Source organism: Thermobia domestica, chromosome 1, assembly GCF_964235325.1.
Source record: "Thermobia domestica chromosome 1, izTheDome1.hap1.1, whole genome shotgun sequence".
Lineage (NCBI taxonomy): Eukaryota > Metazoa > Arthropoda > Insecta > Zygentoma > Lepismatidae > Thermobia > Thermobia domestica.
The window spans coordinates 320,490,492-320,504,619 of record NC_137454.1 but is presented as its reverse complement, the minus strand read 5'-3'; the positions used below and the strand labels follow the sequence as shown (position 1 = coordinate 320,504,619).

Sequence of the window (14,128 nt, the reverse complement as noted above, 5' to 3'; positions counted from 1 at the left end):
TAAAGAAGTGAACGAAAAATGTCAATTATGTTTTAAAGAAGATGAAACATTAGAACACATATTGTTAAAATGTGAAGAAACCCAAAATATCAGGGAAAAATGGAAATGGATTGATGAAATGAAAGAGGAAGGAAATTTGGTTAAATTAGCTTGGAGGCTAGGCTTTAATGTAAATGGAAGGGAACTAAGTGAGAAAGAAATGGAAAAAACCAAAGAACTTCTTGAATTTTGGTGGAAAAAGAAAATGGAAAACGTTAAATGAAAAAAAAAAACAGTACTTACCTTTTTTCTTTTTTTTCCAGGATCCAAACTTCCGAAGAGAAGGAAGGAAAATACCTTGAACTTGAACCTGAACCTGAACCTGTTTTACTTTTGCAGCACAATCTGGCTATATTTAGTCTTGTCATCTGACAACACTGAGCAGCATGAAAAATGAAAGCGCATACGCGTGTTCACCAAGTTAATACGAAATTGGATTGAATACCGATATATTTTTTCGAAGATTTAATTTGAAGCATCAGAAAATGTGCTAGTATTGGATTGTTAAACGCAAAACACTATCGGACAACGTCAAAAATCTTGAAACATTTGCATCTTGTGACTTAAATTGGTGACATTAGATTCTATGTATAAAAGTGAATCTGTAAAGTATAATACAAGAAATGCAAGTAAATAACAATAATACCACTAACACACTTATTGCAAGCCCGGTCCAGGTACCGGTGTTAACAATTCAGAATGATTGGGAAGAATCTCTTCGGTATGTAAAACCTACAAGTGTTAATGAGTATATGGTCAGTATAGTTTGGTTTAATAGGGTTGAGTTGAGTTGAGTTTGAGTTTAACGTCCCGTTCAGCAGCGAGGCTATATGAGACGTGGACCTACTGATTAACGTGGAATCCGAACCACATGAGCTCCCGCCGGGAATCGAACCCGGGTCTTCCACGCCAAAGGCGCGTACGCTAACCGCTTAGCCACGAAGGAGCTCTAGGTTTAATAGGGATTATGGATTATATTCGTTGCAGAGTGAAAGTAGAACCCTACGTAGATATTCATTGTATATTTCCTGATTTTTTTAAAAAACAAAATCGAATTTTTGTAAACTTGAGCAATCGTATTTTGTAGGCATTATTGCATTTGTCGGTGCAGGTTAAGGCATTTATTCCGAAGTTGGGCGTCCGCTTTCGCGACGTTTTTTTCGCTGTTATCTCCTTTCCACACTTTCTACAATTTGTTTTTAGGTTCATTAATCCATGCTCTTCCCAAATTTTAAAAGATTTTGCACGTTATCAACGTATTGCTTCACAAATGTTAAAACTGTTAGTTTATTGCCCTTGTACATTCGCCATGTTGATAACATAAATGCCCTTTTCTTTCCCACAATGCTACTGATCGGTTACCTTGCGTCAAGTAGTTCCTTCCGCTCGCCGTATAGTCCCATGTTTATAACCGTTTATATATATAACAAGTAAGCACATTTTTCGAGATTCTTATATATTATCAAGCACACAAACGATTAAATTAACCATACGTTTCCTGTAAATTTTAAAACTTTTGCTGGAAACGGACGCCCAACTTTGGAACTTAACCCCAGGTTAAAATCAGATCATAATATGGGCTCTTAGTGGCGTATGCAAAAGTTAATGAAGTCAGTTCAAGCTAAATTCATGCAATTACAAGTGTTTGTATACGTATCTTCGTGCTGTCCTATGGGTACACTCAAGCAGATGGTTCTACCAAATAGAAAATTTATAGGCTATGTAATTAAAGTACGATGTGAAAAATTTTTCGTTAAGGAATGAGAGTGTGAATATAAGTAATTACAGTGCATAGCATATTGAAATACATTTTGAGTGATAGTGGAAGTATGTGTAAGTGTGCTCTTTCACTATCCTTATTCATGCGTATATTCCCCGTCGCTGACGTGCCTGTTCTCTATGAATGCAGGATAGATAGCATTCGTACTTTTTAGTGGCCACCTAGCACAAGTTGAAAATGAAATCTTTGAGTTTTACGTCCCACGATTATGCCGATTAGGCTAAAGGAGACGGTGATGATGAGTGATGAATGAAATGGTGGAATTAAGAAAGTGGGAGGAAACGGGAGAACCCCGAGAAAACCCACGCACACGGTGTTTGTCCACCACAAAGTCCACTTGGCGGGGGCTGGGATTGAACCCGGGACCCCAAGCACCAGAGGTGAACGCTCTACCACTGAGCCACCGCGGCCCCCTAGCACAAGTTGGTTCGTATTTTATGCATTGTAGCTTTTATGCCATTCATCCATACTGTATTTATACTGAACCTACCTGAAGTCAATCTGCAAGTAATAATGGATCCTTTCCTTTAGTGCATGCTATGCTAAAAGAAATACAAAGCTCTTACCCAATATGAAAATGTAAGAAATTTGTGAAAATTTGGTAGAGCCATTTACTCGAGTAATGTCTGTACGATTTTAGAACAACATAGTGACATTCATGAAATATGAATTTGTGACACTACGAGATGGACTCTACTACATTACAGAGTATTTCTTAAGGGTAGGAGGCCCCACCCAACTCCTGATTACTTATTTTGTTTAAAAGACAACCGTTGCCAGTATAATACAGCGTCCAGACATCCCAGACAACTAGTGCTAAAGAGAAACCAACCTGTTGTAGGTTTCCACTAAATATTAATTCTATCTAACCGAGTCAACGCAAGGGTGCTCACATATATTGCCGATATTTTAAACTTCACATCAGAAATGTCCACCATTTCATATCACTTTTTGGGTATTATTGTTGTCAGTACCCAACTTCATGCCTTCAGTATTTTATATGACCTGTTACTGAAGGATTACTTTGCATTCTTTAAAAGTCAATACATGCAGTTGCTTCCTCTTAATCCTTTAAAGCTGAATAAAATTGTCTTAAAAACGTAGTTTTATAAAAACAGTGTTGTTAGGTAAAATTATAACGTTCAAATTAAAAAAAGTTAATACTGTTCTTATTTGTTAACGAAATAAAACCAAATTTGCATACCTTCTACAGTATGTTTAGATGGTTCATTTCCAATTCCAACCAGGTCTCTATCGTGAACAGTTCCAAAGTTGTAGTAACCCACCTTTGGGGAAGGGGTATCACGGCAAGTCTTTACTTTGACTCAGACAGTGACTTTAATCGGTTCTTATAGGTTCAGTCACTTCCTGGAACTGTTACTGCCTCAGTCATTTCCTGGAACTCGTGGAATGATTTTTAAACTGCTCCGGGAACCGGGTCAGATGTATCGATTGCAGTCACTGTTCGAGTCAAAGTAAAGACTTGCCGGTACCACTTTTTCAGTACGTACACTCCACAGTTGCACTTTTTAACGTTGCACACAGCAACCGAGAAAGTTGTAGCACGCGTTTAACCTTGTTCCGGAGCTCGCATTACAGAGCGATAAAAAAACACGTCTGCACGCTTTCAAGTCCCCTACTACATACCTAGCAGGTGCATCACTTACATGTTTTTATTAGTTGCTCAATAGTGTCAAAGTAATATTAGGAATTTCTCCGGAAAATTTTGCAAATACATGGACCCAGTTTTCACTGGCACCTCTTGTTTAAGAAAGGCAAACTTTAAAAATGAAATGATTCTCTTACTTTTGTATCTTTTTGTCTTTTTAATTCCTTAATGTAGAGAATTGTTCCAGGAGTCAAGTATATAAACGATGTGTGAATGTTGAGTCCAGCGTGTATTAATATATGTTTCAAATTACACAATTGATTAGATTCAAAGATATAGATCTTTAAAATATGTATCCTTTAGCATGACTGGCGAAAAAAAAGGTAATTTTTTTTAACAGCTAACTTAAGTGCCCGTTCTTCGCACGGGAAATATAAGTTTATTGAATAATTTGATAGAAAGTTGAATCCCCTCTCGTCATTGCCCGGGCATTTGTTTATGCCAGTCGTCTATTAAACAGGAAAAGAATGAGTTCAATGTAAAATCGAAGTAATTTTCTAGTAGATTCCGCAGAGTTCTATTTGTTTGTAAAAAAAAATCTAGAAGGCCCTACAGAGTTCTATTCATTCTATTCGACTAAACTTTGGTTTAGATATCATGGAGACTCACCAATTCCGAAAATGATGGATTCTTAATCTCAATAATTTGAACAATTTATTTTTCAGCCCTTCTCATCTCACATACCAATTGAGGGTGATCTCGGAATTAATGGCATCGGGAGTATCAGTATTTGTCTCAACGATCCCGAAAACTTCTATCACTAATATCATTCGTTTTTGATTGTTTTACATGGTACTGCTTTCTATTTCTACCCATACGAATGTCATCTCCACACTATATTTTTTTCCAGATTGTAAGTCGTATGAGTACCAGTTTTTGTTGAAAATGCTCCAGGCGTTCCAGAGTTATTCTGAAACATAAACATATATATTAACTACTTCAAACTCATCGCTGCCATTAGATTCGAGGTCCGAGTTAAGAGTAGTAAAGGAAAACAGTTGTTAACAATTGTAATTTTGTAATAATTAATGTAAGTTGATAGAAATACAGCCTTTTCTTGACAAAATTAAATGCAAACTGCCAAATAAAATAATCAAATAGAACTTCACGGAGAGAATGTCATAAAATCCTTTTCCAGTTGAGAACACGATAATTTACCCACTGAATATACGTAAAGTTTAGGGGAAGCAACCCAATTGGTTGCCACAGAACAAAGAAAATAATATGAATCAGCTTATGAAATAGAAGCTCTTTTTCGCCGTATCTCAAGCAGGTCGCAGCTGAATGTGTATTTGCGGCTATGTCTCTTCAGAAGCTGGCGCGTGGTTACAGGTATAAACATGAACAACTTTAGGGTCTTCATTTACCTTATTATTTTTCATTTATTTTGTTTTTCTATTTTTTTTTTCTTCGAAGTAATTCTCTAATTTTATGTTTTCTTCAATTTTATCTCTCTGTTTTCCGTAAAGTCAACTTGCACGCTTTTTAACGGGTGAGTTTCGTTTTATTTTTTGAAACTACAGTAGATTTCCAAACTACGCGAACTTAATACTGAAATTGGTCTTAATAGATCTATAATTTGCAGTTGTGATATAGAAATGAGAGATGGAACTTGTTCTTAGGATGCCGAATCCATATCTGAAACCACTCCTTGCTATCTCTTACCGTTTTTGCAGTATGGTGATTAATATTCAAACCGGAAGTGGTTGTAAATTTCTACAACTTCGGCTGCACTAGCAGAAAATTGTTGAAGATGGGAGCGTATTCTTCGAACGCTCAATTCATTGCAGAAAACTGCTTCTCGTTATCTCTTACCGTTTTCGCTCCATGGAAATCCAGTTTTAAACCGGAAGTAGTAGTAATGGTGTCTTTCATTGAGACGTTGAATTGGTCCAAAAAAAAAAAAAAATCACTTGTCGCTGTCAGTTACCGTTTTTGGCCTATGGCGAATAACGTTGAAAACCGTGAATGGTTAATTCCTGCCAATTTCAATTTAAATGGGGTGTTAGGGGCCGCGGTGGCTCAGTGGTAGAGCGTTCACCTCTGGTGCTTGGGGTCCCGGGTTCGATCGCAGCCCCCGCCAAGTGAACTTTGTGGTGGACAAACACCGTGTGCATGGGTTTTCTCGGGGTTCTCCCGTTTCCTCCCACTTTCTTCATTTCACCATTTCAGTCATTACTCATCATCACAGTCTCTTTAGCTTAACCGGCATAACTGTGGGACGTAAAACTCAAAGATTCCATTTCATTAAATGGGGTGTTAACGGATGAGATGGAACCTGTTCTTGGAACCCTGAATCGATTTCGAAAAACCAGTTCTCGATATCTCTTATTACCGTTTTCGCTTTGATGCCCGTTGACAGAAATAAACAGGTTCCATAAGACTTCTGATACTTACGCCTAGCATTATGTGAAAGTCTAGTAAGTTGCAAGCAACGTTGTATGACTTCCAGCCTAAAAGCAATGGCTGGATTGGAACAGAACTTAAGAGATAACACTTCTTCAGTCTATGATGAACTCAGTATATTTGTGTGTAACGGAATTGGGGGAGGGAAAGGCGCAAACGAAAAACCATAAGATTCTGTCTCAGGATTCACATTCTTGTAAACCGTGATGTTCAAACACACACACACACACATACACACATTCAAATTACAATTTTCTCATTTCGATTTCACATGGGACGGAATGGAGAAAAATTCTGACGAAGAAATAACTACCACAAAACGTTAGAAACATTTATGGGCAAAAGTTTCGAAATATATTTTTCAGTATACAAGGGTGTAGGGAGGAGTCTTCAAAGAAACGATCGGACTGATACAGAAATTTCGGATTCAGCATGACCGAACATTGCTTTTAATTTTGGTAATTTTCTTTCAGAAATGCTTTTAATTTTGGTAATTTTCTTTCAGAAATATAATTAATTCATCACTGGTCACTATTCAGATAATCAAAGTTAAGAATTACACCAATTAAGGAAGTAAAGCAATATTTATCTAAAACTTCTAACTGCTGATTTTTAGCATATAAAAAGGGGAAATTCTATTTTTCGCCTTGACAGGTTCTAAAAGAAATTTGAATTCTCTAAGTTTTGTTGGAGCGCGGTGACTCAGTAGTAGAGCGTTCACCTCTGTTGCATGGGGTCCTTGGTTTGATCCCAGTTCTCGCCAAGTGAGCTTTCTAGTGGACAAACACCGTGTGCATGTATTTTCTCGGGCTTCTCCCGTTTCCTCCTCCCACATTCTTCATTCCACAATTTCATTCATTTCTCATAATCAACGTCTCCTTTAGCCTAACTGGCATAACCGTGTGACTAAAACTGAAAGATTTCACTTTCGGTTTTTTTAAAGTTTTAATTTTACCACGTCTTTTAATGTTGATCAGAGTTTGAGAAGTTGATATTCTATAATTAATTTGCATTTAACGCCTTTTCCAGCACCTGTTGTATATAAGATGTAGTATGGTCCTGTAATCCGCGATAATTATCTCTTGGAGGCGAGATAGTGTGGTGGAGAATAACCTATACTGTGAGGGTTGATTTTGCATAATAGTTTTCGCACTTGCTGATCCCAGAATGAAACTTCGGGGATATATTCATAACAGTCTGAGTTTATATGTATTTATATATACAGCCGCGGATCCAGGATGACCAGAGGGGGGGCCAAACTATAGTTTTCCGCTTTATCCAGTGTAAAGAAAGTAGGATTGAAGCCCATTTTATCCAGTGTATACCTGAGCGTCAAGGGGGGTTATAGCTCTTATAGCCCTCCCCTTGGATCCGCGCCTATATATATAACTTATAGAAAGAATGGAGAAAATTTATTAAGATCAATAAAGAAGAAGAATAGAAAAGGAACTAAAAAGATTAATGTATAGGAAGAAGGAGTCATCTACAGGGTATGGTGTGAGGACTGCGATATGTCATATGTAGGAGAAACAGAGAAAGAGAATGAAAGAAAGGATAAAACAACATAAAGATGATGTGAGAAGAAAGAAAGATACCAATGCCATATACAAACATGTTAAGGAGACGAATCACGGAATTAGTTGGGATAAGACGGAAGTATTGGAGATGGAGAAAAGAATGATAATAAGGAAGTGGAAAGAAGCAGGTTGGATAAAGAAGGTAGGAAGAGATAAACTGATGAACTGGACAGGAGGCCTACCTATTAATGAATTATGGCAAGGAAGTTTGGATAGCATAGACAGGGAAAAAAAAAAAAAAAACTTATAAGAACCAAAAATAGCAGAAGGTGATTAGTTGGAAAGTGAAGAAGAAGACTTCCGGGATTGGCTGAAGGCCTCAGCAAATAGAAGAAAAAAAAAGGGGGGGGGAGTATAACAATGACTATATATATATATATATATATATATATATATATATATATATATGTCTGTATTTTCATTTATTGTTAATAGTATCTGAAGAAGGATATGTTAGATATCCGAAATCGTTACAAATTATAATTTGAAATAAAGTGGGTTTCAAGCTTTGGTCAGTGTTCCTTTTGTTAAAATAAATAAATTTATTAAACTTTTCAAAATTTGAATTTTTCGAAAAAAACTTACGTAATTTTTGAGAACTTTGGGGCCTGTAATTTCGAAACCAGTTCATATATCAACCTGCAGTATTAGGGCTTGTCATTTTCCAATTATCCCAAAAACTGTACCAAATTTCATCAAAATCTAGGAAGATAAGGTAGAATTGGTTTGCAAATGGTGTTAATTTCACATGGAGTGGCTGGTGGCTGAATATGAAATATGATCTATTCTTTAAAGCGGAGTTCGGACAATTATTCGGGTTTGTATTCGAAAGAAGATTTGTCACCGGGTTGGAACCGAAAGTTACGTGCACAGAATGCACACATCTGACTATAAGTGGGCGAAATATAACCTATAAAGCGACGGAAATTGCTTTTAATTGTTATCTGTAAGATCCAATTTCGTATACCCACAAATATAGTATCCAGTTTCTCGCATTATAAGGCAACCTGACTGTTTGAAGTGTCAAAGAGACAGGTACTTGAAGATGATTTGGGTATGATAGATGGTGTTCTTACCTTTACCCACGTTGCGTGGGTTATTTTCACTAATATTTCACTCAGCTATCTTGCTGCGGGATTAATTGGAATTCCATCTCACTTATGCAGGTAATTACGTCTTCTACATCTCTTGGTAGTAACGGTACCTAAAACCTATCATATCATTATATTGGACTTTAAATACTTTATATTATTGTTGTTCAGAAACTCTGACAACTATTACCGACCGCCACTACGAACACAAGTAAAGTATGCATATAATTTTATATTTGTTATATTCACTGTTGCCAGACATCATACTTCATTAACATATAAAGCTTACTAAACACGAGCACTAAGCTTGTTGATGAATTAAGTGAGGCATGGACGTAAATTTAATAAAATTCATCATACTTTATTGTATATTGATAATAAACTTATGGTGTGATCCACTCTTTAATCGACAGAAAGATAAGCGGGTGAAATATTAGTGATAATAAATAACCCAAGCAACAAAAAAGAGCCTCTGATGCATAGAGTCCCTGGTTCGATTCCCGCCCAAATGAGTTTGTCGTGGACAACATCGTGTCTGTGGGTTTCCTGGGGCACTTCCATCTCCTCCCACAGTCTCATTCCACAACTTCTTCCATCATCATTCACTTGCATTGATCATCCGTCTCACTTAGCGTAAGGATATAATTGTGGGACGTTAACCTGAAAAAATTCATTTCATTTTTTGCATCTAAAAAGAAATAAGAGAATGACTTAAGTGGCTTCAGTGAAGGGATTGAGATCTCGTTGTAGTGTTCGCTTCAAAATACAATAGGTGTCCTGGGCATAGCAAAGAATTATCTAAACGGCTGTCAGTGAATGGAGTAAGTCCTTATATATGTTCGGATTTGCGACAGCCAAGGTTACTTTATAGTTGCTATTTTTGAATTTCTTTTTCAAAATGTTGTTGTGGCTCTCAATTCAGCTATCGTTTTATGTAATTTTAGAGAACATATTGATTTTAAATTCATTCTTTCTTTTTGTTTCAGAAAACCAGGCGAACAAGTATGGGTTTCGTGTAAATTTAAAGGTACGTTGTAGAATGTATTTTTATTTATAAATACTGTTCTTATTTTTAAAGTTACTTTAAGTAACCACTGAAGAGTAGCGTACAGAAGTTCTTTTTTATGTTTTTAGGTTCTATCCCGTATAAATCAAAATGTAAATTTTTAAAGATATGATTATAAAGAATATAACAAGTCACTGTGCTTCAAATTGTGTTGAGCTCTTTCGGCGATCTTTGTCACCTTCGTCCATGTTACATTCAAAAACTTCATAACGGTGTGTAGATATCACTTAACAAGAATTTCAAGTAACTGAATTGTAAATTTTTTTAAAAAAGTAAAGTAATATGTTTGTAATCGTAACAGTAGCTTTCACCTTTCGAACCCAGGCCATGTGAATATGTGGTGGACAACATCTTGTCCGTGAATTTTCTCTGGGTTCTTCCGTTTCCTCCCACCTTCTCATCGACCAGTTATTTCATAAGTCTTTACTTTTATTAATCATCCGTCGTCTTTAGCCTAAAAGACATAAACGTGGAACGTGAAACTGGAAATTCCGTTTCATTCCAGAACAGTAACTTTGTGAGTGCGTTTCAGTGGTTAATGCAGTTCTACATTACATACTTCATTACAAAAGAAGATTTATGGGAATACAAGAGGTGTAGGATAACAAGGGCTTGGACATCATAATTTTCCAACTGAGCATAAGAAATGAGTGTTAAATGTCGGTTTTTAGAAGTGAAAATACTTTCATATGAGTTTTTCAAAGCTACTGACGAAGGCGACAGAAACTGCTGAAACAATTTAGTACAATTAAAATATATTTAAATGGAGTATGTTGTTGTATTTTTTGGAAATCATAATTAATTCTTTGTTGAGTTTCCTTATAATCAATTGTTCAGATAAAGGAAATTTTGATTAGTCCAAATTTGAAAATGTATGACTAAAACTTGCGAATGTAAACCAGAACTTACCTTTAATTATGCAAAAATTCTCTCCATCAGTCTTTTGTCGTCATTGACTCGTTCCTGTGCCATTATCCAAAGTAACAAAAATCTTCAATTTGCTGACTTCAAACGTCATTTACTTATATATCTGCAGAGCAGGGTACTTTCCAGTGTCTTGATCCCTCGGTTTTAAAAAGTAACGCTAGAGAACGGTTTCATTGTGAGGGCGCGTTTAAAAAATTAAGTTGAACAGTCTACTAGTGGAGTTTAAACAAGGTTTTGCTACTTGAAAGCAAATTCTTTTTTCTTCTAACTTCTAGACACATTTTTTGTCGGTTTTAAATTGTGCTCAGTAGTGACAATATTTATTTTGTACGCAGAGGCCTTGGGCCTTGGTGTTAAATTTGACCAAGGGATTCAAGGCTGAATATCATAATTAGATTTACTCGACATTGTAACTTAGAACAACAATGTAAAAATTAAAAAAAAAAAAAATAAATAAATAAATAAATAAATAAATAAAAAAATAAAAGGTATAACAAGCGACAGTTCTTATTTAAGATTCACAGTTGTTATTTAACAGTGGTTTTAAAATTCATCGAAATATGAGTATATATATTTAATATTTATATAGGCAACATCAAGTACAGTTAGAAACACATCAGAAGAAGAAACCGTAAAGAAGTAATATTTTTAAAGGATCATTTTGAAATACTAAGAAATCGTAGTACAAATAAAAAGACCGCGATGTTCAAGAGAAGAGTTTAGTTTTCTGAATAGTTACCTCAAAATGAAAGCAAGTTTTCCCTTCTTACCGTTTCGAAACGGCCGACGAATGCACTTGCACTCGAATTGCGTTATGTTGATAATATCGTTTTTTCTTAGAGCCAAATTGTAGAGCTGTCTCATGGATGGTGTTCGAAGTTTGAGTTCAATCGTAAGCTCTCCTGATACTTTCATGATAGTCAACGCCATGAAATGAGTTTTCAAAGGAAATTCCTGTTTCATACCATTCAGTCATTCCTTCATTTTATTGCATCACAATTTATTTATATTTTTCACCTTGTGTAGCCTACAAAAGACTAGTAATTACAGGGTATTAAAGCAAAGATTTCGTTTTCTTATTCAGCGATTTTGATTTAAGGTATCTTGAAAGTTGAGAGTTTATTATATTACTATTATTTACATAGTTATATGCCAATTCAGCATGTGCAATAACTGAATCTTTATTGAGGTTTTCCAGTAAGATATCTCCGTTGACAGGGAGCATTTCGATTTGCTGAAAATGATTGCTAGTATTGGGTTTAGCACCAAAAGAAACAGAAAAAGAGGGTGTTTAGTGGCAGGCCGTATACAGGGTAGAAGATAAATAAGGACAAAGTGCGAAGTTAGAACGTAGAAAATGTCTTGAAATGCCATGTTAATTTTGAAACGAGTAGAGGGAGTGAGGTCAAATGTTGGATATGAGGAATGCATGTAGAGCTTCACTGAATAGGCATAATGTGAATCATGGGGGACATCTGAAAAGCCGTCATGTTGGACTTACCGCAAGAAGAATATACGGGGAAAGGGTCATGTGACAAGACTCTTGACACACACCGTCTATTGAAATCAATAGTGACCAATACAGTTCGAGACCTCTGTAACAGGCGTTCCACGGTATGGCAGTGTATCAATACTGTCGTAAAAGTGACATGAATGAAGAAGTAGAGACCCTGTAGTACGGTCCATGAGCACGAGGGGTAGAAACAGATAGAATCGAATCCTGGAACATCAAGAAGAATGTTTGCCACGTGTAACGGAATGAGAAGTATTTCCTTACTAGATGAATGTTGGCGTAGTACCGTGTACAAAGACACCTGTATCATTCAGGGTTCTGGTATATTAATAACCACCTGCAACAAAACGGGTCGGTTGTAACACTGGTGATTTTTCTCACAGCCAGTTACATACAATTTTCAGTTAAAACACTGTTTACATTACGCCTATTCAGTGGAGCTCTACATGCATTCTTCATATCCAACATTGGACCTCAATCTCTCTACTCGTTTCAAAATTAACATAGCATTTTTAGACATTTTCCACATTCTATATTCGCACTTTGCCCTTATTTATCTCCTACCCTGTATACGGTCTGCCACTAAAAACCCTCTTTTCCTCTGATTCTTTTTGGTGTTGAGACAAACAACGTGTGCGTGGGTTTCCTCGGGGTTCTCCCGTGTCCTTCCACTTTCTTCATTCCACCTTTTCATTCATTTCTCATCATCACCATCTCCTTTAGCCTAGCCGGCATTTCCATGGGACGTAAAACTCAGATTTCATTTCATTTTCTTTTGGTGCTGAATCCAGTGCTAGCACTCATTTTCATCAATTGAATTCACTAAATCGGAATGGTTCTTTGTGAGAAGTCCCTCTCAACGGAAGCATTCCCATGCAAGATAGTCAACAGTGTAGTCTTTTTTTTTTTTAATAGTAGTTCATCTAGAAGGTATCAAATTTGGATTCCTTGTAGGGAATACCGCATCGTTTGTCCTGTTTTGTCGATCATTAATGTTAAAAATAAATTTAAATTCGTTAGAATTCTAACAATTGTTGAAATTTTTAGTTTGGAAGGGAAATTTTGTATTCTGTTCGATTGTCGTGTTGAGCATTGTATTTAAGTATCATTTAATGATTTTTTTTTCGAGCGTATTGTCTATTGTTGTCTCAGTCAATTCAATTACTGGGTATGACATATTACTAATATAACTGTTAATTTGGTCTTGCCCTAAAAGGTCATTGTCTACAATATTACATACAAATTACTAATATTGCTGCTAATTTGGCTTTACACTAACAGCTTATTATTATCTACTCCTACAATATTACAATCTTGTTGGTCGATTTCGGCAAAACTCTTTTAGGGTTTTATCATAAGTCTTTGCTTTTTGGCTTCCAATTCCCGTGCCATTACTTTTGCTTTCCTTTTCTTCCCTTTGATTCTTTCTTCTTCAGACTTCTTTTCTTGCTGAGCCAATTTCTAATGTGAGTCCGCGTTCCTAACCGACAACAGCAAATCCTTACCGATTTCAACTCTGTCCTATCCTCCTGTATCTAGTATGGAATTGTATATTAATCATTATGCAATAACTGTATGTTTATGAAGGTTTTCCACTAAAATATCTCAGGTGACTGAGAACAAAATAATGTAGACAATGTAGTTCATGCATATATAGATAAAATTGTAAACTGTTTTGATGAAAAATTAAATTGTGTTGATAGCATGTGTTTGATACAGAAAACAAATCACAGCTTAAAACATAAAGCTGAAGATTGTAATATTGTAGCAGTAGATAATGTTGACCTTATAGTGCAGTGTCAAATTTGCAACAATATTAGTAATATATATGTAATATTGTAGCAGTAGGTAATGACCTTTTAATGCAGGGTCAAATTAGCAGCGGTATTAGTTATGTCATACCCAATAATCGAATTGATTGAAATTAAACAATAGATGATAAAAGAAATCATTAAATAATGCTGAAATAGAATGCCTAACACGACAATCAGAGTAAGAAATCCCTCTTCCAAACTAAGTAATAGGTGATTTTTTATGTGTAACATTGTACAAGTAGATAA

The 14,128-nt window shown here is 35.8% G+C and overlaps 1 protein-coding gene across 1 annotated transcript in view; it reads left to right on the top strand.

Annotated features, from left to right (window-relative positions):
- Nucleotides 1-393: 393 nt before the first annotated feature.
- The window catches only part of LOC145662785 (proteasomal ATPase-associated factor 1-like), a 49,847-nt gene continuing 36,112 nt past the window's right edge, over nucleotides 394-14,128 (top strand). Inside the window, exons 1-2 of the mRNA XM_081728664.1 lie at nucleotides 394-760; nucleotides 9,549-9,589. Coding sequence (XP_081584790.1) covers nucleotides 663-760; nucleotides 9,549-9,589 — 139 coding nt within the window. The 5' untranslated portion in view covers nucleotides 394-662. The remainder of the gene's footprint in view (nucleotides 761-9,548; nucleotides 9,590-14,128) is intronic.